General features: G+C 41.8%; 1 protein-coding gene across 6 annotated transcripts in view; it reads right to left on the reverse strand.

The window, feature by feature from the left end:
• Positions 1–26,624, reverse strand: part of SDK1 (sidekick cell adhesion molecule 1) — a 597,718-nt gene that overhangs the window by 221,635 nt on the left and 349,459 nt on the right. For all 6 annotated transcript variants that reach the window (XM_081889040.1, XM_081889039.1, XM_081889043.1 and 3 more), the window contains exons 7-9: positions 21,730–21,841; positions 20,440–20,636; positions 6,440–6,523 (exon numbers count right to left, since the gene is read on the reverse strand). In XM_081889040.1, coding sequence (XP_081745166.1) covers positions 6,440–6,523; positions 20,440–20,636; positions 21,730–21,841 — 393 coding nt within the window. The remainder of the gene's footprint in view (positions 1–6,439; positions 6,524–20,439; positions 20,637–21,729; positions 21,842–26,624) is intronic.

A 26,624-nucleotide genomic window follows, 5' to 3' on the forward strand; every position in this document is an offset into this window, starting at 1 on the left:
TTATCTACTTGCACCCGGAGGTGCTTTCGAACTGCTAGGTTGGCAGGCGCTGGGACCGAGCAGCGGGAGCGCACCCCGGCGCAGGGATTCGAACCGCCGACCTTTCGATCGGCAAGTCCTAGGCGCTGAGGCTTTAACCCACAGCGCCACCTGCGTCCCGTGTAATTTTTACCATGTAAGAAAATCAATAAAAAGCATACTGAAGAGAGAAAAAAGATTGCAATCCTAGAAGGAAGGAAGGAAGGAAGGAAGGAAGGAAGGAAGAAAATATATAATTGGAGAAATAAGACTTTTCCAAGGGTCCATCTGAAGTCGTGCATTTTTTAATGTATTTATCAGGGCTGCAAGTTTAGCGTTACCAATCTGATAGTTCATATAAAAACATTTTGATCATCTAAAAATTTGCCCCAACTAATCTGTCAGCAGATTTTGTTTTTTATAAAAAATATTTAATGATGCTGGGAAGAGCCAGGTTAGACCCCTGGCATCTCCTGGCAAAGGCTGGCTAAAAGTCCTGCCCCTCTGCGAGTCAAGGGAGGTGATGCTGAGCTTTATGAACCAAAGGTCTGACTCTGTAGCAGGTAGGTATGCTCTTCTTCCTTCACAGGCAAATCTGTGCAGTTTTAATTTGAACTCTACTGACTGCTGACAGCATATAATCCAATTAGTGTTATATATACAAATATATTGTGTTTTAAATGCTTGCAACTTGAGTAGCCTCTGAGGAATAGAAAATGGAACTTTGTTCCCAAGGAAACTCCATTTACAATGAAGTAAAAAGCTGTCTTTTGCAGGCTTTAATTTTATTTATAGTTAATCTATTTGTATCGAGCAAATTTAATCTGTGTCTCCCACACTCACAGTGCACAAAGATGGAATAAATGGCTTTTGCGCCAAAGAATCCCATAGGAGTTGTGACAAATTGAAACGTCCTGCCTGTTTATGGCCAGGGTATGGAGCAACTCCATGATGTGTCCCCAAGGCTGTGATTCAGGCACCTGAGCTGGCACCCCCACACCCCCTTTTCATTTTATGTCCTCTCTTGAGACACGGGATAAGAAGTCAGTGGCCAGACAGCTGCTAGCTTTAGTAGTGAGAAACCTGGAAACGTAGCACTCATCTGGACAGGGCACAGAAAAGGTGAGGATGGAAGAAACCACTCTGTTTGTTGAGTGAGTTCATGCTAGAGCAAAGAGAATAGTTTAGTGAAAAGGCGAGAAAGGGGTGACATGGTAGAAAATTACAAAATTATTCAAGGTATAGAGAAAAGTTTTTCTCCTGTTATAATATTGAAACTTGGGGAAATCCAATGAAGCTGAATGTTGGAAGATTTAGGACAGATATAATAATATTCATTCATTCATTCATTCATTCATACCACGTCCATTTGGCTGGGTTTCCCCAGCCACTCTGGCGGCTTCCAACAAAGTATTAAAATACAGTTGTCTGTTAAACATTAAAAGCTTCCCTAAAGAGGGCTGCCTTCAGATGTCTTCTAAAAGTCTGGTAGTTGTTCTTCTCTTTGACATCTGGTGGGAGGGTGTTCCACAGGGTGGGAGCCACTCGCAGGGAAGGAACCACCAGAAGGCCCTCGGCGCTGGACCTCGGTGTCCGGGCAGAACGATGGGGGTGGAGACGCTCCTTCAAGTATACTGGACCGAGGCCTTTCAAGGTCAGCACCAACACTTTGAATTGTGCTTGGAAACATACTGGGAGCCAATGTAGGTAAAAGAAAATCCTTCTTCATGCAGCACAGAGTTAACCTATGGAACTCGCTTCCACAGTAGGTAGTCATGGTCATCAACTTGAATGGCTTTAAAAGAAGATTGGACCAATTCATGGAGGAGAGGGCTATTGAAGGCTACTTGCCACACTGGCTATGCTCAGCCTCCATAGTTGGAGACAGCAATGTCTCAGAATACCAGTTGCTGGAAACCACAGGAGGGGAGAGAGCTTTTGGGCTCAGATCCTGTTTGCACGTTTCCCACTGGGGCATCGGGTTGGCCGCTGCGAGAAAAGGATAAGGGACTAGATGGGCCATTGGCCTGATCCAGCAGAATTTTTATGTTCTTATGACTGGTATGCAGGGCCAGATTAAAGTTTGATGAGGCCCTCAGCTCCTGAAGGTAATGGGGCCATTTCTATGTCCAGCTGTCCTTTGTCAACAACAAATTGTTGCTGTTTTTTGTGTTGAATATATGCTATATGGTATTTTATGGACCTAATAGGTATCTAAAGCCATTTGCACATGCAGAATGTAGACACCCTATACACAGAAATGAGCAAACCAGTGATATTTTAGGGAATAGCAGGCTAGCAGGGACGCAGGTGGCGCTGTGGGTTAAAGCCTCAGCGCCTAGGACTTGCCGATTGAATGGTCGGCGGTTCGAATCCCTGCGGCGGGGTGCGCTCCCGCTGCTCGGTCCCAGCGCCTGCCAACCTAGCAGTTCGAAAGCACCTCCGGGTGCAAGTAGATAAATAGGGACCGCTTACCAGCGGGAAGGTAAACGGCGTTTCCGTGAGCGGCTCTGGCTCGCCAGAGCAGCGATGTCACGCTGGCCACGTGACCCGGAAGTGTCTTCGGACAGCTCTGGCCCCTGGCCTCTTGAGTGAGATGGGCGCACAACCCCAGAGTCTGTCAAGACTGGCCCGTACGGGCAGGGGTACCTTTACCTTTTACCTTTTTAGGCGGGGCCCATTATTTACATCATAGAAGCCTACACAACACACAACACTGTTGCTATATGTAGGTTTTATTTTATTTGTTTTTTATCTTATATTTTGGAAATGTACACCCAGTTTCTTTATTTTGGGGGGGGGGCAAGAGAGTGGGGCCCTAAGCTATAGCTTGTTTATCTTATATGTAAATCCAGCACTGCTGGTATGTCTCAGCAATGCACTCTGCCCATACGCACTACTCCTGCTTTTGCAGGGCCAAAAATTTCTCCATTTCACAAGACATTCTTCAAATGAAGCCCAACTTGTGGGTTTGGACTAATGACTGTCCAGTTGAAAACACCACCAACACAACCCCTGCCTTTCAAGGGACAAATATTTCTACTATTTTTATATCTGTGTTAGGCTTTATTCTCTCTCCCATTTAGTTTTAAGTTGTTAAATTAAGTTAGTTTGCTTATATTTTTACACAATGTTGTATAAGTTGATTTTTTGTTAATTTATGTACTGACACTATGAATATTGGTAATTGTTCTTCTGTTTTTTTCCATTGCTGCTGTTAATTTGATTTGTTGGAAACTGCTTTGGGTACAATCGTGTAGGAAAGCAGCATATGAATAAAACATTGATGTTTAAAAAGATCATAAACAGCAAAGACCATAAAGTAAAGTATCAGTAGCAAATATGAAATGAACATCATCAATAAGACAGAAAGAATTAGGTGCTATATTTTGCAAAAGTATGAAGCCAACCAGCGCATTATTGGTCAATAAATGTTGCCTTGAGTGAGGAGAATAGAAAATTCTCTCTGCCTTTCACTTTCTTTGAGTCTGTCCATTTGTGTGCTCTTTCAGGATTAATCTAATAAGAGTTCCTTAAAGTTCTCCCAGTTCTTTAAAGTTCTCCCAGCAGGATGCACAGGATCTAGATCAAAATAGCTTAGGAAGTAGGGCTGCTAATACCTCACATGAGACTTTTGAGAGCTGCTGTCAATCAAGGTTGACACTCTAGGTCAGATGTACATAAGGAATCAGAACTAGGAAACTTCTCAGACATTTACAACTTGGTTTCCCTATCTATGGGGCCAATACAGATGAGGCGGGTGAAGAGGGAGGCAATAGCTGAGTTTCAAACTAATTAATATCCCAGGAAAGGAAATGGATTGTTGTTTGTTTGTTTGTTTGTTTGTTTGGCATGTGTGTGGAATATCTTAGCTATACACCCAACTGCAAACTGCCTTAACCTGCTATACAAATGTTATAACCAAATAAGTGAATAAAATGAAATGTAATGTGTGAAGAGGCACAAAGGTTTCCAAGGACAGGTGGGTTCTCAGTGGCAGAGTCAATTCTCTCTGGATTTGACTCCTGGTCTAATCAGTAGATTACACTTATGTATTTTAAAAATTCAAGGTTTCTGCATGTGCTGAAGAGGGAAGTGAAGGGCAGATGGGAATTGTCAAACTGGGAAGATAACCCATCTAGGAGAAGGACAACTAAGATCCCAAGCCTCTGCTGCCTTGCAGAATATCTATGGGAGATGGAAAGGCTAAGGAGTAAACCCTACACAAATCTGGAGTCCCTAAGAGGATTGGATGGCACCTTCCAGCAACTCCTGCAGCCAACCTGGTGCTAAATATATTGCTCTGCTTTCTTTTGGACCACAACAGTGAGGTCAAGAGAGGAATCTTGTCGTCTGGGCAGCTCAGGACCTTCATACACACTGCTCAGGCTTGTGCCCCCAGGCAGTTTGACTTCACTCCCAGAGGCACACTCCATTGTCTCTCAAGGTAAAACAAAAAGAAAAGATGAAGGACCCCTAGACTGTTTAGTCCAGTCACAGGAGACTATGGGGTTGCGGCGCTCATCTCGCTTTCAGGCCAAGAGAGCTGGCATTTGTCCACAGACAGCTTTCCAGGTCATGTGGCCAGCAGGACTAAACCACTTCTGGTGCAAGGGAACACCGTGATGGACACCAAAGTGCACAGAAACGCCATTTACCTTCCACCCGCAGTGGTACCTATTTATCTACTGGGACTGGTGTGCTTTTGAACTGCTAGGTTGGCAGGAGTTGAGACAGAGCAACAGGAGCTCACCCCGTCATGGGGATTCGAACCGCCGACCTACTGATCAGCAAGCCCAAGAAGCTCAGTGGTTTAGACGACAGTGCCCCAGAAGGATGCCAACAACTAACATTTTTTAAAAAAAGCATCCTATGAACCTGCTTCTATGCAACTACTGTTGATCTCTTTAGGTGGAATGATAAATATTTTGAAGTTTTTAGTGGCGTTTGAACACCTTCTAATTAAAATTTGAATGAAAGACGGCTGCCACAGAAGTGTAATTTCACTTGAATGTTTCTGCAGCCAACGTTTTCTCTCTCTTTATTGGGATAACTTTTTATTGGGTTTTATAAGCAAGGAATAATAAATGATACAAATAAATGGTCCAAGTCTTCTCATGTCATAGCATGATAAATTTGCAGCAATATCAACAACATATGGTTCATTATTAGTTCTTGGTTCGTGAATTGGTTTAAACAAAAACAATGGGGGAAACAGGATAGAACAGTTAAAAGATAGCATTCAACATCACATAGTTAAATGTCTAATCAGGAGGCCTTGTGGTTGTGCTTAGATTAGGTATTTCCCCTCTTATGTTAACAATGAACAATATAAAGTGTTATATACTGATGAAAGCAGGAGGGGTTCAAAGAGAAAACAGTAATTTAGGTTTGAATTTTAATTTAGATCAAATAGATTGAGCCAAATGTTGATATGGGGATTGCTCATTTTCTGGAATAATGACATACATTATGAAATTCAATCACACTGGTGTAATGCCATCTTCTTGATCTGCCCGTGTGTAAACCATAGTTTATTTGTTATTTGTTTCTCAAACTATTTTGTACCAATTGCCTATCAAGATGCCAAAAAGGCCTTTCCAGTGTCTGGTTATGTTGAGGCTCGTCACTTGTAATAAATGGCTTTTTAATTCTTTATTATGTAAGCCCAGATTGTTGTCTTGAAATGTATTTAATAAAGTTATTTTTTTCCGAATTCCAATCGTTATTCTGTTATTTTATTAATTTCTTGGAATATTGAATTCCTGAAAGGTTGGGTTTTTTTACATTCCCACCACACATGGAGATATGTACAGGGTATGGGGCAGCAAGGCACGAGGATGGATCATTGCCACTTCCTGGGGGTTAGGTATCATGTATATATGGGTCAATTCTCTACTGCAGGCTTCCTGAAACTCGGCCCTCCAGATGTTTTTGAGACTACAATTCCCATCATCCCTGACCACATGGGAGTTGTAGGCCGAAAACATCTGGAGGGCCAAGTTTGAGGAAGCCTGCTCTACTGCTTGCAGAAATAGACTTTGCAGCTGACATTTTCCTCCTATTGTAAAAGCTCCATCATTTTAAGAAACAAGGAGCTTTAACTATTGCAATTATTGATTGTTTCTCGGCAACTCAGCTTATGGGTCCCTAAGCCACTGTTTCACTTACATTAATTCACTCAGCTCAGGATGCTAATTCTTTTTACCTGCCCACATTTGTTGAATGCATCCTGTCAGGCACTGAAGGCCAAACAAAAAGCAGATGGGGCAATTTGCCCAGCAGACAAGCATGATTCATCTTTTCAGATCATGGTCCTCAGATGCAGCCTGCTTCTTATCATGGAAAATTGAAAGTTTACTAAAGAGGCTCAAAGGTAAACAAGGAAAAAACAAAGACCACTTGTTCCCTCCCCACTTACCCATTGCCTGGCACCGGATATGAACAGTCTTCTCCACTTCGACCAAAATTCGGCTTTCTGGCTCAGTAGTAAAATAGGGTGACTCTAAAGAAAGATAAACCAGAATAGTGTAAGAAAATATATTCATTTAGCTGGAACACTTGACCTAACCTAGAATTCATCGTGTGCTCAGGTTCAAACCCAAAAGCTCAAGAGTGCACAGGAATTCCATTAATTTCAATGGAAGGACTCAAACGCCATGATTTGTCACATGTGAACTCAAGACCTTTCACTCGAATGAATGGAAAAACTCTTACAGGGCAGAAACTGATGTGCTCCTAAACCCAGGCTTCCTCTGGATTAAGAGGAATGTATTTAATACAGTGTTACAAATGGCCTAGTTTGACTTCTATTTTGGGTTTATGGTTTCTTTTAAGTGATAGCCTCATAAAACAACCTCAACAATTATATGTGATGATGAATATGAATTTCAAAGAGCACTGAGAAACTGCCAATTTATATTTAGGGTTTTACACCGCAAATTAACATTAGAGCAGGGGCTGCTTTTCATTTTACAGGCGTGAATCAGAGAATATTTTAATTCTCAGCTTAGACAAGCCATCCCGGGAGGTCCATAAAGGGTTTTATTTACAGCAACACATTTTACACAAGGACTTGCTTCAATATCTAATACACCATGCCATGTAGCTTGAGACATAAAGAACCACAACATGAGGATAAATCTATATCAGCAGCTTCAGTAAGAATTGTAACAAGGTAGCTCAAGAAGCAAAGCAACAAAGATGTGCTGGGTCAGGAAGATTTTGGGCATCGCATGCCAGGACAGATCCTCAAACAAAGATGTACTCTCCCAAGCCCACACTCTCCCAGCATGTTCACGCTCCTGTCTCAGCGACGTCTATGCTGGTTTGGTCATGTCCACAGAATGGAAAATGGCAGGATCCCCAAGGACGTGCTCTATGGGGAGCTGGCTTCCAGCACCAGGCCAGTTGGCAGACCAACTCAGTGTTATAAAGATGTTTGCAAACATGATATGAAGGCTGGTGACATTAACCCTGCCATATGTGAATCCCTTGCAAATGATCACAGAGCCTGGAGAGAGACAGACAGGTCATGTATCCACACCAGTGACCAGAGGAAGAATGACCATTAGGAGGAATGGAGAGAGAAGAAATGCCATGGTGCACCTGTAGCAGCAAAACCAGACTTCATCTGCCACAATGTACCTGCAGGCATCTTGTGGCTCTCTTATCTGTGTCAATGGGCATATTTAGCAAGGAACTCGGTGTATTAAAGGACTCAGGTTATAGCATACTTTGTGGGTTGTGGTAAGAGATTGCAGGAACTGTTGAAGGCTAGCTGTCAGAACAGTGGAATTGAGTGAAGACTTTTTGAAGAGATCATCTGAGGAAGAAATTGGAAAATTGCCAGACTTCAGAACTCAGAGAACCCTTTGCAAGCAACTCAACTCAGGACTCGGCTGTGGTGTTTAACAGCAAGGACTTTGCAGCAAAAAAAACCTTATCTGGGCTCAGAGAGAGAAAACTACTTGTAATACAGTGTTATCTCGGTTTATGAACTTAATCCATTCTATAAGTCTGTTCTTAAACCAAAGCTGTTCTTAAACCAAGACATGCTTTCCCTAATGAGGCCTCCCATCACCAGTGCCCTTCCACCATTCAGCTTCCATTCATAGACCGAGTTAAAGTTCGCTAACCGGAACACTACTTCCAGTTTTGCAGAGTTCGTATACCAAATAGTTCATAAACAGGGCTGTTCTTAAACCAAGGTACCAATGTACCGCTAAATAGTATGTGATGTATAGCGGTGTGTGTTTGTGTTGGCCTAGTAAAGACAACTCTGTTAAATGGCTGTTTTCTGTGCTCAGATTAACTGTGTGACTGAGCTTCCATAGTGTATACACTCAACAACCCCAACACTTTCTGTCCTCTTGTGATCCTGCTGCCTGTGGACTTTTACATGCAACTTGCTAATTTTTTTTATTAAAAATATATCTCAGTATGGGTTTTCCATTTTCTTCTCAACAGAGACACCAGGAGACAGAATTTCCTAGAAAAATTAAGCCTTCAGAGTGAAACCAATAAGCAGAGCTGTTTGCATGATTTATTGTTTTTTAATAATATCAATGTAAGGACATTATTGATCTTTTGCAGCTAAGTGACGGTTATTAACACAAACAATATATAAGTGCATGAAGTGACATTTTTATTGAAAAAAATAAACTTTAAAGCTATACATTATTGGGAAATTGTGGTGGACAGAGCGTGCTTGATCCTTAATGCTGAGGTTTTATGTCTTATCTAGAAAAGTACCAAGGCACAAGGAGCACAGAGCTGTAAGCAGCTGAGTTGACTGTTCACGTATTTGAAAAGCGCAAGGGACACATGGGGGCTAAATGGATACATGGGCGCTATATGGATACACAGCTAGCAAGTTCCAATATAAGGTGGATAAGAGAAATGTCAGCATGCCAAAAGCTGGAAGTAACCTGTAGGTTTTGGCTGGGTTGCAAAACACTTAGTACATTAAACTACAGATGGAATGGCAAGAGGAATGTGAGAAGGGCATTGCAGCAACCCGAGATTACTCCTGTCACGCCAGGGAAGCTTAAACATGGCTTCTGTCTTCTCCCCATCAACCCACATATATTCTGTTTTCCTTTGTCTTAACAAGCACCCAGTTCCTTTTTCTGTTCAGCCTTGGCTCCAGCAAAGGCATGAAGGCCTGAGTTACCTCCATCTCAGCCTTCCACCCATATCTGCCATATATAGGTTTGCAAACAGCACCATCTTCTTGAGAGGTCCTGGGCTACTGTGAGATTTGCTCCACTCCTTGCAGGTGGAGTTGCATCACTGACACCAGGACAGCAACAGGCCTGCAGCCCACCTTGTCACTCAGGTATGGTCCTGGTGGATCAAACTGCTCTTCATTTATATTTGTTACTGAATTTTTATCCTACCCTTCTCCCTGCTGGAACTCTGGGTGGCCAACAAAGATATCAAAAAATGCAATCACATTAAAAGAGTTTGGATTTGGATTTGATATTCCGCTTTATCACTACCCGAAGGAGTCTCAAAGCGGCTAACATTCTCCTTTCCCTTCCTCCCCCACAACAGACACTCTGTGAGGTGAGTGGGGCTGAGAGACTTCAAACAAGTGTGACTAGCCCAAGGTCACCCAGCAGCTGCATGTGGAGGAGCAGAGAAGCGAACCCGGTTCCCCAGATTAGGAGTCTATCGCTCTTAACCACTACACCACACTGGCTCTAAAACCACAAAGCACTAATTAATCCAATTGAATGCTCATAGCAGCAGCATGTATGGTCATCACCAAGTTTTGGAAGGACCTTAAAGGAACAGCCATAACAACTTGGTACAAGAGAGTGTGGCAAATAGCTCTCATGGAGAAAAATTGACAGAAAACCCAAAATTATCAAAAGGAATAAAACACAAGGACACGTTCTCTGTAAAGTGCTGGAACTTTATTATATACTAAAAGCATTCCAGAAAATGGAAGTCCCAAATCCAACTTGTGGATAGTGTAATCATCAGTATTTTGTTGTTTCTCCACTGTCATAAAGTAATGTGCTACTACTGTAAGGCAAATGTGAGCATCACTTTGGAGTCCCCAACACTGAAGTTGAGGGTGATGTTTTTCTGTGAAAAATCATTGTTCAAACTCTGTTTCACAGGACTGTAGGTCCTGAGCTTCTGGAAAATACCAAATAATATTTGAAAAGAAACACTAATTAATAACGTATAAAGACATATATTCCTGGGTGTTTGATTTCTCTTGCACTCGAGGTGGCAGGTGAATGGACTACGTGCAGAAGCAGCTGCTGCCACTGCATTGGTTCTCCTTCAGAAACAAGGATGAAATCACAGAAAGGAATAATCCACTGCTGCACATGTGACAGGCTACCAAATGAGAAACATTAAGGGATTTGTGGCACCTAACTTCAAAAATATCCAGGATCCATTTACAGAATCTGCACAGGGAAAACAGGTCTATTTACAACAGCATACTGATGTTCAACAGGACTGGTACTAGGATAACAAACCAGCCAGAATCAATCCATGCAGCTGAAGTGGCAGCTGTCATCAGATGTCTATTGGCTAAACCTGCTCCCTTGAGCATTGAATCACTCTGCAATATCCTTCAATTTCTGCCAAAGCACATGCTTTTGATGTGAAGTCAGAAGAGCCCTGCTGGGTCAGATTAAAAAAGTCCTCTCTATTAGTCCCACATCTCCTTACCCTCAATGGCCAAGCAAATTCCTTTGGGAAGCCTACAGGGAGGGTGTGAGCATAACACTCCCCTCTTGTTGCCCAGTAACTGGTATTCAGAAGAATTGGTGCCCAGGACTCTGAATTCCAGAAGAGAGCTAGAGTTGGCCAGCAGACCAACTTTGACAGTTGGGCGTGACTATTCACATGCTAATCACATCATAAGAACATCTGGTGTCAAGTTCAAATAGGCTTACTGCGACCACCAATGACCTGAGTAGTGGTCACAGTGAGCCGCTTCAAATTCCATTTGCAGGTGCAGTTTGGATTGGAACTGCACCTGCAAACACAAACTGGGGCTCTCAGTAAACCACTTTGAAGGCATGCAATCAATCAGCTTATTGGTGCAAAAGGGTTCTTCCAAAATGGCTTGCTTTGGCATCAATCAGCTGCTTGACACTGACTGTGAGCTCCCTCAGTTCCCTAATGGGAAACATCCTAGTGCAGCCCACCCACCGTCGCTCCCCTGCAAAGAAACAATGGGGAGCTGCTCCCTTGATGCTCCTGATTGTTCCTGTGGAGTCGCATCCCTCCTGCCCCACGTGGGGCAGGAGAACACAGTTTGGGAGAAATTGCCTTGCAGCCCATATTGGGATCCTTGTCCCCACCCCAGTAGACTTAAAACAATTATTTCAGGAATCTATGGGGTACCGTAATCCACAAAGGGCATTGCACCTTCCCAGCACAAAGTGTGTTAGAGTGAGAGGTAAAAAAGAAACAAAAGTGCATTAGAGCAGCTTCAGCCTCCCTTCTGAAGCAAAGCAGTGTTTTTCTAACTAGCCTTTTCCGGCTGGAGTGCCAGATGGAGTGATCAGAGTTTTTCCAAATATGTTTGCATATCTACAGGGACTGGGATCATTGTGTCGTTTGCCATAACTAACAGAGGAACAGCTGTTAGTTGGTGGTGATTGTCTGTTATTAATCACCGAAGCCTAAGTCCAAATGGGTGACCTAAGATGGAATAAGGTGCCACCATAACCCATTACCTCCCCCCGGAGGCATCTATTTCACACTGAAATGATCCCCGATGATGTTTTAACTAGGCCATTCACTGTTCCAAAAGGCCATTCCAATCCTATCTGAACATACTGCATATTTGAAGGGCATGAAATAATGACGTTGAAATTACACAATAGGCGAATTTGAGCATCTAGATCAAAGGAGGAGGGTGTAGCGTCGGCACATCAGCCGTGTTGTGAAATTGCAATGCCCTGCAATGTTGACGGTGAAATGGTCCAGAAACTATCAGGATGATAGTAGCCATTTTATGGGATCAGGCCAAACAATTTACATTTAATTACTGGAAGGTTAGGAGCAGAAAAGGTTTATTAGATTAAAATTTGCTAGGGCCATGAGGGGCCAAATAATCTTGCTTTGGGAGCTGGAGTCAACCTGTAAGACCCCAGTTGGCCATCCCTGAGCATGAGGTCATTGGCAACACAAAGTGCACGTCTGGCTCCTACTAAAAAAAATCTGTTGCTGTTTCTCAGTATGCAAAGTGGATGCCATGTGAAGATCCCCTAGGGATGCCTGAGGGATGCTATTTTTTTGCAAATTTTGACTTCCACTGACCTGATCCAAACTTCCCACGCTAGTGTGTGGCTTAGAAGTCACTCTCGGTCAGATTTCACACATCTCCAAATGCTGCGACACAGTCATTACCTCAGAAAATGTATCGAAATGCACTTTAAAATTATAATTTGAGGGGAAAGGGACATTCACATTCATACATATGTATAAAATGCTGGTTTTCATAAAAAATTAAAATCCTCAGATTAATGTGGAAACGTCATGGAACAGACTTTTGATAGGGCTGAGGCAGGTGAAAATAAAATGGGTTGGACATAAAACCATTTGTGCCTCTCCCTTTATGGCTTGGGGGTGGGTGAGAGGGCACTAAATATTGTTCTTCCCCAGGTGAAAGGTGGAGAAAGGTCAGGTGAGAGCCAGGAGTGAAGACTGCCTGTCTGCCAATATGGGTGGGTAATTTTTGAAACTTTTCCACATTACTTATTAAGTGGGAAGCTGAGATTGATAATGGCTTTTTGTGCATGGCAATTTTATTATTTTCCTAGAGTTTGCCTTTATTCACATTCAACTGGTTTTAAGCTGCTCTCTGGAAATCGTTTTAATTTATTAGTAGTACAGTTGATGCTGCATTGTTGATTTTTTGACATTAGGCTTATTTATATTAATAACCGGGGGGGGGGGGCAGAAGCCTACTGAATCTATTGTTATAGAATTGTGTTTGCTATATAGCTAGGCTTATAGAATGGGATTGTGTATTGATGGGTTCCTGCTATACTTGTGATCTACTTTAGAACACAATCCTAAAATAATCTAATGTGGGAAAGCAGATCAGTTTTTCTTAAGCATGTTTGCTCAGAAGAATGTTCCATCAGATTCAGTGGTGCTTAGGACTGTGAATTAAGGGGTCAAGAAGGAAGATCCAAAGGAAAAGAAACAATTGTGCCAAATAAATAGCTCTAATATTTGCAGAAGCTTAATATGTATAGGGAGCAGCATCCGTTGAAACTTATGGGGAGCTGCCAAAGATTTTCTTTAACATCCCATACATAGTTGGCAAATAATTTTGATAGGATTGAGGCAGGTGAAAATAAAATGGGTCGGACATAAACAATTTCTTGAATAATTTGATTGGTATCCATTTTCACTCAGCTTCCAGAAAACATCCCAAACACATTTCACAATCAAGCAATGTGCACAGAGACAGGAAACCATTGTACAGATTCTGTGACAAAATGGTGTTTCTGCACAGCTAATGAGGAAACCTGCACTCAGACTCATCTTCTGCAAGTTCATTTATTGGCGAACACTTTGTCAAACGGAACAGCTGCCATTCATTACATTTCTCTGTCCTAAAAATGCACCTTTCTATATATAAACCAGATTTGCTCACTCCAAAACTGCAGCCAAAACCTGCATCCAGCAATTGTGTTGATCTATGATCCCTTATATTTGCGCGCACACACACATTATCCAGTTTGCCTTAATGTAAATGCTGCCTGTGTTAGATCTTGCTTAGATCTAACACAGACTCCATCAAAGCATGCGTACGGCTGCTCCTTTGCTTCCACTTATGACACAATTTGTTCCCAAAGGGAGATATTATACACACACAAAGACACACAAACACACATTTCCCCCCAGCTACGGAACATGAATCCCAGTCACCACAGAGGAAGCACCTGGAGCTAAGACACTTCACCAGCAGCAGCAGCCCACAATGACTCCTGGGGAGGAGGGTTGATTCATTCCTCACTGTGAATTGGCAAGTGTCACAGGACAGCATCTTTCTGCTGCAGAGAAAATGTCAAAGACCTCTCTCAGATCTCAGAAGCCTGGTGTCATCAACTCCAAATTTAAAGACAGCCCACAACTCAACTGCTTCTGCAGACCTGCTGGAGAAAACAAACTTGAAGCCAAGGTCCAAAGGCAGAAATAGCCTATTGTGGGTCAAATCTTTGATTGGACTGCATTCCTTGCATTGCCTATTCTCTCTCTCCTTGTCTTGCTTCCTCGCTTCTGCCCTTCTTGTCTTGCTTTCTTGTTTCTGCCCTCTAGCCTTTTGTTCTGGATACAAATTCCAACCAACAGAACAGAAGTAAGTCCTATGGAACATACGTTCACCGGGGCTAGGATTGCAGCCTGCCTTGCTAGGTTAGAGGAGTACATTGATAAAATATTATTAAGTATGAAGAGAGGTCAGGCATCCTTTAATAAGAATGGAATGTTTGAGGGCTTTGTATCGAGAGAGGATTGGAGTCTTCTCACTGTGCCTTTTGCCTCTGCTCCACCTTGTCAACGTCCAAGGGGTCCACGGCAACGAGGCATTGTGGCCTCACACTGCTTTGTCCCACCTGACTATCCTGACATCTTTGTATCATTGCTTTTTTTCTTTTCCCCTTTGTCCAGTTTTATTTTCAGCCACAGCTTCTGCTTTAAAGCACAATTGTTCATTTTATGTAGTGGCAAGATTTCATAAATTCTTACTGAAACGGCAGTATAAAAATAACTATTTGGAGCTGTTATATTAAAGGACCTCCAAGAACACAAGGAAAACATTGGTAGTTTTTTGTTTTGTTTTTTAAAGTATTAGTCCCATTTCCAAATGAGTGCAATGGCAATACTTAATCTTTGGATGACTAGTAGCAGAACAAATATGTTCTTATCTAATCTGCAGCAAATCTTCCCCAAAACTGATGCTGTGCTAGTTCAGGAACACACTACCCTTTAAAAAATTTATAACAACTGCAGCTAATAAAACCAGAGTTTGGAACCACCTTAGTTTATCTTTGCTAGAACTGTATGAAGAAATCAAAGAAAGCTTTGCCACACTAGTTGGGAAATTGTGCTATGTGTTAGCAGCATGAGGGGGATCATTTTATTTCTTGATGCATCATGGATGCAACTCACTAAATATTCAGATTGGAAGCATTTTGCAGGAATTTCTGACTGTTAGAATACCAGGGCACTGAAATGCATTCATGGGACGGAGTGGGACCTTAGTTTTCTATTGAAATGAAAGGGGTGTGATTTAAGGCCCCTCAAGTCAATGGCATGTAGCATATGAGCACTGTCTGCATTGCAAAATCCAGGTTAGGAGTTTACATGACAGAAGTGGATCTTGATCGACCACTATGGTGGCAAACAATGGCATCAGTGCCTTCTCCAGTCATGCTGGTTTATATGATTGCACAGGAACAGCCAGTATTCTCCATCTGAAATATAGTCCAGCAAATTTTAAACTGGAGCCATTTTTAATTTGTTATGGGTTTAACAGCATCATGTTTCTATTTTGCACTGCTCTGCGGTACACAGGACCTACTCATCATAATATTTGTTGTTGTTTAGTCGTTTAGTCATGTCTGACTCTTTGTGACCCCATGGACCAGAGCACACCAGACACTCCTGTCTATATATAATAATAATAATAATAATAATAATAATAATAATAATAATAATAATAATAATAATAATAATCTGGGAGGCTTCCAACAAAGATTAAAAATACACTAAAATGTCACACATTAAAAACTTCCCTGAACAGGGCTGCCCTCAGATGTCTTCTAAATGTCAGGTAGTTGTTTATCTCTTTGACATCTGATGGGAGGGCGTTCCACAGGGTGGGTGCCACTACCAAGAAGGCCCTCTGCCTGGTTCTCTGTAACTTTGCTTCTCACAATGAGTGAACCGCCAGAAGGCCCTCGGCGTTGGACCTCAGCGTCCGGGCAGAACGATGGGGGTGGAGACGCTCCTTCAGGTATACTGGGCTGAAGGGCATATCATCTGTCCTTTACATCAGAATGAGGCCTTTTTGCTTCCAGTGGCAGTTTGTGGTGCTGAGTGACAACCTTCTGGGCTACTAAGAAGCATGTGTGAGAGCTCAGATGATGTCTTGCAACAATTCAGCATGACCAGCCACCACAAGACTGTGAGCAATGAGAGCAGGAAATATAGTATATTGTACCTCTTTCCCAACTTCACTTGCTCAAGTAGCACAACCCACCCACCCTCCTCCCCTTTGAGGAAGAGCAATGATTCACACACACACACACACACACACACACACACACACACACACACTAACCTGATTAGCATTGGATTGGCACATTTCCCACTTTCCCTAGGATGCTGCATTCTGGGTCAACTGGGTAGAATGATTTCACTGATTGATTTAATGATTTCTAATTGTTGACCTATGCCAGAGGACAAGTTCTTCAGAGAGAGGGGGGCGGTGGGCAGAGAGCCTAAAATGTGAATATAGGTTACAAAGAGACGGTTGCAGAACTCCTACAGGAAGGGCAATGGTGGCATCCAATAGCAGTGCCTGGGCAGCTGGAGTAGATTCCTACAGAGGGCAGGGCAGGCTTGCTGAGAGGGTCTGGCACAGGACTGACCTATGAGCACCTGAGGCAGCTGTGGCCAGAAAGCCAAGTCTGTTCCCCAGGGCATGGAAACAGGTGTCCACCAGTTCTTCACATTCACTGGTGCTAAGTTTTTATATTGCTGAAAGTTTAAAAGTTTAATAAATTAAAAAAAACTTTGGCTTATTTAATCCCAATATACTATCCGCCTTGTTTTGATGCCCACAATTTTGTAATTACAGTATGGCTGAATCATCCCAATTTATGTTTTGCTTATGAAAAGCCCAGGAATGAGGATATCACAACCTTTCTTGGTAACACATAACCAGCAGAATCATACCCAACCTGTCCTATTTATTCATAATATATCAGTAACCAAAATTATATCCAACCTGTTCTGTTTATTTGATATAAACTTGCCTACTCAGCTTTTATGTTATATTTCCAGAACTATTATTTCCTTTTACAAATTCCACATTGCTCCTTCCCTGTAACATCACATTCATCAGTATTTTGTCTTTGTCTGTTTTAAAACTTCAATTCAAAAAGCTACCAGAACTTGGCCTTCAACGCACTGTAGGATCACTCTATAGCAAGGGGCAGGGGGATGCTAGCCATTGGTTAAGTTTGCCACAGCTGTGGGAATTATAGTTCGGCAAAATCTGTTGGGGAAAATGTTCCCCATGCCTGCTTTACAGATTCCTGAATGAATTATTTCATATTCCCATTGCTCTTGTTAGTGTACAATCCATTTGTGTTTAACCTACTTAAGCCACAAAACAAAAATATCTTCATTAAGTACCCCTCTGGAAAACACTGCATTTCTTTCCAATTTCTTATCCCTGTTCAGATTTTTATCACTCCAGAAGCCAATTCTCCCTCTCCAGAGTCCCATTTTGTGAAGCCTGGTAGACAGAATTTCTGCTCCGAATGAACTTTCCGGTCAGTTCTGGAGTGCTTGTCTAAGCAGGCTCAGGAAACCTTTTGTTTTCTTTATGACTAGACATGCATGGTGTTATCAACTTGTGTACCCTACAAATATTTTATGTGCAGAAATGGACAAGCATAATAGAGTCCTTAAGTGCTGCTAAAACAGAATTTAATAATGTAGGCTTCAGAAGAAACACCTTCAAGAAAGCTCAGAGAGAATGATCCCTTTTATAGGAGCTCTTTATCATATTTGATTCTTGCCTGCACCTTCTCCTTGGTGCTGTGCCCTGACTAATTAAGAGATGGCACTCTTCCATTTTGGAACGCCAGCTTTTTTCATGAATTATTCCACTACTGGGTTGTTTTAGCTTCCTGTTAGACACCCCTCCTAATGTTCCACAAATACATAAATCCCCCAATGCAGTTGACACTGGGAGTAAACAAACCAAACGAGAGTGGCTTGCCGCATGAAAAGTGCAATAAAATTAACTGATAACCAATTTGTTACTGATTTCTTTTCATCTGCTTCTTCATACTGCAAGCTCTTTTCATGACTTCATTCACCAGTGCCCCTATAAAAACTGATATGAGAAATAAATAAAACATCCCAAATAAGAGTATGCAGACAACTCTAATCAAAGTTGTCATTGCAACACTCAAAATCTTTCCCCTAGCGTTTGGTTTTTCTGTTCTAGCTACTTAAGCACCATCTTCACTTGGAGAATCAGGGGTTGAAATAGTGCAGGAAGCAGGATCCGACAGGACAGCAGCAAAATTAAATTAGTCACAATAAAATGGTGGGGATAAAAAAGGGCTTAAATCAGAATCATAAATAATTGAAATGGGCTTTTGGTCTTTTAAAACGGGAAAAGAAGCTGGGAGATAATAATCTGCAGGAATAAAACAAAAGAAGAACCTTAGAATCAAAGTTCACACAATGCATTCTAAAATAAAAAGAGGACAAGGAATAAAAGTGTAACACAACTTTGCAAAGGGGAAAAATGAGAGCACTTCTTGACTTGCATAAAATGCTCCAAAGTGCCTGAAGTTAATAAAAGCCATCTGCTACATTTAGAACAAATACATAAAACAAAGTATGAATTCACCACATGTACACTGAGGGCGCACATCATGTGTCAAGAAGGAAGCTGGGAAGGGCACTGACAGACAGCAGAGCTGCTCAGAGGCAGCAGAGGTGGCTTGCACACTTTGAGAGCCATTCCTTCTCTTCCCATGTCTCCCTCATTCATCCTAATGGCGCAATCCTATACTGGTGCTAAATCAAGTTAAGATGGAGCAAAGTATGCCAGACCCATTCTGCATTCTGGAGCAGGACACCACAGCTGGCTGAGCTGGCCTAAGCCTGACAGAGGGAAAATAAGCCTTTAAAACACTGTGAGTTACACCACCTTTCTTGCCAGATTAACTTATACCAGGTTGCCAGGTCACAGGACTGAGCTGAACAGGCTTAGGATCCAGGCTAAGTTTCATCCTCTCTGGTCCTACCAATATCCACTGGCTCCCAGGTGAGCTGGGATGGAGAAGATACGGTACCTTGGTATATCTCCAACTGAGTCAAGGATGGGGATTTATGCTGTATAGTCCAGCTGCACTGCAAACTTCCTGGTTTAAGTAGAAATCTGTTGGATCCTAACCCTGCTCATTCTTATGGATCTTGCCATAGGATTGTTACCTTTGTTCATTCATTCATTCAAATAAATATTAAAATAACAAAATAAAACTACTGTGGCAACCTTAAGAAGAATGGCAATAAAACCACAAATTATTGCCAGAGTTCAAAAGTACAAGCTGTTTAAAATTCCCAGTTGTATAAAAAGTGCAATACTCTGCCATAGAGATTGTGGAGCATCTCCTTTCTCAGCTGACCCACAAGAGCTGTCAACTGAGCAACCTTACAGGTTGGGAAACACAAATTAGAAATGTGTGCCAGGTCTCTGCTCTGTTTGCTAACACATTCCGTTTCAGCGGCCAACTAGCTGGTAGATATGACCAAAATCCTTATAGGTGGTCTATCAATACAGCAGACACCATGGCCAAACAGCAAATCTTGGACCAAACTTCTTTAGGGTGCAGGTGGTAGACCACATGGATGAATGCTCAGAGAATATACACACACGTCCAGCTGATCTGAGACCAGTGGATCTTATGCAGGTCCCTAAAAGTGGGCATTCTGGGGAAGTAGTGGGGGGGGACGGGGGGGGACTTAGAGGCAAGTGCGTGAAATTTGTTTCTCCCTTGCAATAACGCTTGGAGGGCAAGGAAGTTTCTTCTTTCAACAGCCAGCATGCAGTTAAAAGTAAGAGTTTCAGAAGGAGGTGCTGTTTAAGCGTTGAGGTCACATAGAGGCCTGAAGGATTAAGAAATGGCCAGTTAAATTGAGGGCCTTGTGGCTAGACTGCAAGGTAGCTTGGGGATACTTTATGACCACGACCATTTCCTCTCCAGAACCTCCAATTTCTCTATAAGCGTTCACAAGTAGAAAGTAATACAGAGCAACTTTCTTAAATGCTCTGCCAGGAATAAGCTGGCAATTAGACAGGGCTTCATCCAGCTGGAAACCAAGACATGTAAGCTGCCTGATAACTATTTAATATACTATGTTTCTTCCAGTTTCATGATCACAGTTTAAGATTCACAATGTTTTCCATATAACATTGCTGTTAAGGGAAAGAATATCCTTGATGAATTTGTATTCACAATGAAGAATTAATTTTGAAGATAACCCTACTTCACCCCTTTTGTTCCATTCGCCAAGGAGAAGTTCAGCTGTAAGGTCGGTGAAATATTAAAATAACCGTTTCTATTTCCTATTGTACTTCAGTTCAAGGCTTGTGTTATGAAAAAGGAGCATTACCTAGGATAGACAGAAAAGCCTTTGCTCTCTCTGGCTCAGCGGCTGTGAGACTGCCTCTCAAGTGTGCCTCGCAGACGTACATTCCAATGTCAGCAGAGGTTGGGTTGGCAATAGCAAGACGTCTCCCAAAACTGCTAACTCCACTGGTTATTTTGATCCCGTTCCTCTTCCAGGCTACGCTTAATTTTTCAGTAGGCCTGTGAGGGTAAAAGTCACACCAATTATTACTGTGAATTATGTTATCTGCAGTAATAACACACTGAACATATGACTCACCTAACTCTTCCAGGATTGCAGGCACATTGAGCAAGGGACACTTAGAAATAAATCTAGACGCCGCTCCGAGGTCGTAGGCAGAAGCATGCATCAGAGGAGGGGAAGAACAGCTCGAGTGCCATCAAACAAGCATGGCTAATTGTTACAGCAATGGAACTTTTAAGTGCTAATGATTTGCTTTGCCTAAGCAAAGGATGCTAAAAATAAACACCACTCAAGGGACACAGCTGTATGGGAGGCACTTTCATTATAGCTCAATTTTGGAGGTGGCTCTAACTATTATCAAGAATGCCTCCGCTTTTGCAGGAAGAAGCAATCAATTGGCTCTTGGGACATTTCGGATCTTTATCTCTCGCGAGGGATCTTCTGCCACCCTTGTACACATTGTAAAAAATTCAATTCACTGGTAAGAAAGCATCAAATCCCCAGTACTCATTTAACATTATTGAGGTACTTGAAGAGCAGAACAGCTATTGTGGCTTCCCTTTCCATATCCAAAGACTTCCTTGGGATGAAGGGGATAAGTAGAATCTTTAATGAATAAGGATAGCATATAAATTAACATATTTATCAGTGTTGTGATTAATTGCAAGGATGTCTAACATTGTAGACACCTGTCCACCAAGACGAGTTGCACAACTTTAATCTTCTGTATAAATAATACTACAAAATTATTATTATTTTAACTTGCCTATTCCTTTCTGCAGTTCAGGGAATAATGCACATCACTGTGAAAATAAACACTACTCTCGGGACTCAGCTGTATGGAAGGGAGTTTCATTATAACTCAGTTTCAAAGATGGCACTAATTATGATCAAGAATGCCTCTGAATTCACAGGGAAGCGGCAACTAGGAATACAATTCAACTCACTAGGTTTAGATTCCACACTTCTTGGGGGGGGAAACCAATTCTGCGTATTACCACTTTGAATTAAACAGATGTCTTCTCTCCTATTTCAGGGTCGACATGTTCCTTAAAATGAGTTCTCATTCTGTCCTGGCTGTTACATTACCTGCCATTGGCCACACATTCCAGGATGGCTTCATTACTCCCAGCGACCACACTGGTATTGCGTGGAGGAATTACGATGACAGGAGCTGCAGTGGAGGACAAGATGTCGGGACCTACAAAGGAGGAAACCAAAAAAGCCATAAACATTTGGTATGTCTGGTTCAGGAGAAACATACATGACTAGAGTCAGTATTTACCCAGGTCAGCCAAGTTGTTGCCCCTGAAAAATCTGTCCGTTTTTGGAAGATGTACGGGGACAGCCTTTTAAAAAGGTTATTAGTACAGTAACTTTAATTACATTACACATGCAGTATGAGTTATTATAATCCAGTTTCATTGCCTCCTCTGTGCCTCTTAACAGTTAATGCCCTAAGCAAAGATAGATTCATCTTGACTCAAGCACATATTTTCCTAGTGTATAAAAATAATGAAGAGGCACTGCCATTTTTACTGTATTATGCGACTGGACCAGGGCATGATGGGGAACCCCTCTGTTCTCATACTTGGGACCACTGCATCCCAACCCAAGATGCTTTTGGTCTGGCAGACAGCTCTTCTCCACTTGCTGCAACTATATATTGTATTCCTATGTTCACAACAGCCTGTCCTGCATTGTATTTGGACACATGATAATAAACTTCAATGTCACTCTGCTTAAATAAATGAAAAAGAGCTTCTCATTCCCATGGATCTTTTGGTACTTATTCTAGAATAGTTGCAACTTGGACACCCTCAGTGATGTTTATTCTCTGGAAAAAGTGGTTATGGGGGTGGTTGGCATTTTGTGTTTCCACAACAAAGAAAGACCAATTACAAGCACACATAAGTACGTCTACTTTCATTGATGAAATTCTTCATAAACAGCAAAAAATAATAATTTTTTTTCCACTTTTGCTCTGCAGTAGATTTCCATCCTTTCATTAGCAAACGCCTCTTTGGTCATTAAAAAACAAACAAACTGCTTTCCTTATACTTTGCAAACCCCTTTTATTTTAGTACTTGAAGCTTCATATCACTGGGAGCCAAGAGAGCCTCAGGGCCGCTCCCAAGCAACATGGAGGAGGCCCCTTTCTTGGAGAAGAAATAAACAGAGCTCCAAAGAGGTTTTTCCTGCTACCAAGCACTTTTATTTTTATCAAACGTTTGCTGACTTATATTTTTAAGATCTTTTCATGTTTTGTTTAATCTTACTACTTCCATGCAGTTTCAAAAGAGCCTGCAAGTACTTGAGTGAATTCTTTTAAAAGATTTTTATACACTAGGGAGCAAATACGAAATTAACAAAGCAGCATATCACAGCAACTTCAATCCTCTTTTCTTATCAGAAAAGTAAATAACCCAAATCTGCTTCTCTTTTGTGAGTCTACAAACTGTAAATAATTTAGCTTATGCAACTCGGCATGCTGGGGGGGGTGGAATGGCAAGGGGAGGGGGAAAGCTGCTGTCTTAGGCTTGTTTCTTTTTAAAAAATTCAATGCATGTATTTAATAAGTGAATTAAAATACCAATATGTTATTGCTTTGCTTCAAGCTATTCATTTGGGGGAAACACTGCATTGTTTTCACTACATGAAAAAGAGTATAATAAAAGATTGCTAAAAATAAGGATTGCAATAAAAGAGTTGCAGGGGGAAAGGAAATTAAACTACATCTAAACCAATGAAAATCCAAACTGGCTCATCAAACACTATACATTAAGGCAGCTTAGCAGTTATAAAATCTGCATTTACAAGATGATGCAATTAGGAAATGGCAACTGGAAGTTTCCAAATCCTTCAGTCACTTGCAGAAAAATCTATCATGAAACTGCAGAGGATGAAAAATATTTGTGGCATATTTTCTTCCGTTCTTTTCTTCAGATGTTCAGTAGTACAAAGGTTTAAAATGTGACTAGCAATAGAGAAGAACTGCCCCCAACCCCCAAAAATTGATTGTGCACATTCATAAATAGCATTGAAGTGTTTGTTTTTTAACCTATCAAATATGACTACCCATCTGACCAATTGTGACTTTCAGCACCACCACTGGTTCTACCCAAATAGCTGTTTGAGCCTGACTTTTTGTGCCTTATCCTCAAAACTAGGATCACAGTAAAATCCTGATACTGATGACAAGTTAGCTTGTCATGTCTGCCCATGCTCATTAAGCCTAGATCGCTGCAACCTTTGTGTGAGGCCAGATATTGATTGCTGTGACCTGTCACTTTGCCACACCTAGCTCAATGCAGTTGTCCCATAGAATCATAGAGTTGGAAGAGACCACAAGGGCCATCGAGTCCAACCCCTTGCCAAGCAGGAAACACCATCAGAGCACTCCTAACATATGGTTGTCAAGCCTCTGCTTAAAGACCTCCAAAGAAGGAGACTCCACCACACTCCTTGGCAGCAAATTCCACTGTCGAACAGCTCTTACTGTCAGGAAGTTCTTCCTAATGTTTAGGTGGAATCTTCTTTCTTGTAGTTTGGATCCATTGCTCCGTGTCCGCTTCTCTGGAGCAGCAGAAAACAACCTTTCTCCCTCCTCTATGTGACATCCTTTGATATATTTGAACATGGCTATCATATCACCCCTTAACCTCCTCTTCTCCAGGCTAAACATGCCCAGCTCCTTAGCCGTTCCTCATAAGGCATCGTTTCCAGGCCTTTGACCATTTTGGTTGCCCTCCTCTGGACACGTTCCAGCTTGTCAGCGTCCTTCTTGAACTGTGGTGCCCAGAACTGGACACAGTACTCCAGGTGAGGTCTGACCAGAGCAGAATACAGTGGCACTATTACTTCCCTTGATCTAGATGCTATACTCCTATTGATGCAGCCCAGAATTGCATTGGCTTTTTTAGCTGCCGCGTCACACTGTTGGCTCACTGATGGAGTTCCTTTCGACTCCATCCCAGAATGGTTGCAGGATGTACTCACAGGTGCATGTGAAACCAACCAATCATGACATTGCAACATGCACCATGGTGGCAGAAGACATAACAAGGTCTGAAGATGCACTTCTTTAATGCAGGGATCTTCGGAAAATGACCAGTGTTAAGACAAGATTATACAGTGGATTTCAGTAAATAGCAAAACAATTAAGTTTTCCATAGAGTACGTTCATCAATCCCTAGGTACAACTAGTGGGGTATGTTTATTTGTTTGTTATCACACACACACACACACACACACACACACAAATTATTTATCAAACTGCTTTTCAAACTCCCCACTGCTTAAACATTAGATTTCCATGTGAGAGGGCTTAATGTGCAATAAACTCAAGTCCATCCCCTGCCCCAGACTCTGGGCATGTGTGAACCCCTCACCCCAGAGCTTGGGTTTATAGGATTCGTTGGATTTTACTCAAAGAATACTAGCATGTCACTGTTCAAGAAAGGATCTGTTCAAAGGCATAGCCACAAAACCTGACCCTCATGAAGAATGGGGTATGCCCTGTGATCATGCTTGCCATGTTTGTCTAAGGCACTCCAGATGTTGTTGGTCTCCAAATCCCATCAGTGTCAGGAATCATGGCTAATAATCAGATGGTGGGAGTTGTAGTCAAGTAGGCCGCACACTGGCTACTTCAGTCTAGGAAAATGACCAACAGTAATGAGAGGAAGAAGAGCACAAACTGCTTGGACCAGTTCCTGATATGTGGGGTGTTTGCAATTCTCAAAACCTTTACCACAAGGTCAACAATATTGCCCTTTGGGCAGTCTTTCAGAGATCATGTCAAAAATAGAGGGAGAGAGCAGTCAGTGACCCCTGTAACCAATCCAGGAAGCACTCGAGCTCAATTGGTTGATTTGCCCCCAATGAGATCATCAGCCAAATCTGATTTGGAACATAATATCACTGTGTTCTTTATGTGATCCCTGATTGGCTGAGATCAACTGCCTCTAACAGTAATCAATCCTGCGAATGTTAGAAAGCAGTATCAAGGACAGAAGGGAAATGACAACAATACTATTTTGTTTAAATATGGTCGTAATTCTATGTACATTCACTTGGCAGCAAACTTACTTGATGATGCAGTGGCACAGAAATCTGGAAATTAATAAATAAATAACTCTGCTTCCACTTAAATATGCATACACCCTTGTGCAAATTAATTGAAACAAAGCATGTTTTCTATCTTAATCATAATCCTGTACTCAAAACAAACACAGAAAGTCAGTTTGATCATTTTTTATGTTGGCTGATGCAATCATTACATCAGCAGCTGCTGTATTGCATCAGATTTTAGAATCCTGTCTGGCCGCCATAGTATATGATGCAATCATTACATCAGCAGATACAGTATTTCAGCTTTTAGAAACCTGACCATATGTGATTTGACCGCCATTCAAGATGGATGCGACACCTAGGAAACATACAAAGATCGTAACTCTGCACGAACACACAGCTAAGAAGTATCAAGAGATTGCCTCAGCGGTTGGTGTGAGTTTAGCAACTGTCAGCCGTGTCATCAAGTTGAAGCAGGAAACCGGATCGGTTTCTCCTAAATGTAAAGGAAAGTGTAGTCGTAAAAAGAAAACAACTCCTAGAGGTGATGCTTACTTGCTTTGACAAAGCAAAAAGGATCACCGCAAGACGAGTGACTCACTGAATATGGATTTGAAGGAGAAAGGAATCCAAATCAGTTCCTCTACAGTTCGCATTTTTGTACAATAAACTACTAAATTTATTGTTTGTTTCAATTAATTTGCACAAGGGGGTAGACTGGGGGTGTAAAGTTTGGGGGGTTTTAAGTGTGAGACAAAACATTTTATGAGCTGCTTGTTTCTTTCAGTTGCATCTATGTTTTTACCTTTATTTGTTGGGGGGACATTTTTGTCCCAAGGCCTTCGTGTTACTTGCCATTATATTCTGTGGGGAAAGGAGCTTATTGTTATTTTGAATCATTTATTTTTTGC

This window comes from Podarcis melisellensis, assembly GCF_964234715.1.
Source record: "Podarcis melisellensis genome assembly, chromosome: 14".
Taxonomy (NCBI): Eukaryota; Metazoa; Chordata; class Lepidosauria; order Squamata; family Lacertidae; genus Podarcis; species Podarcis melisellensis.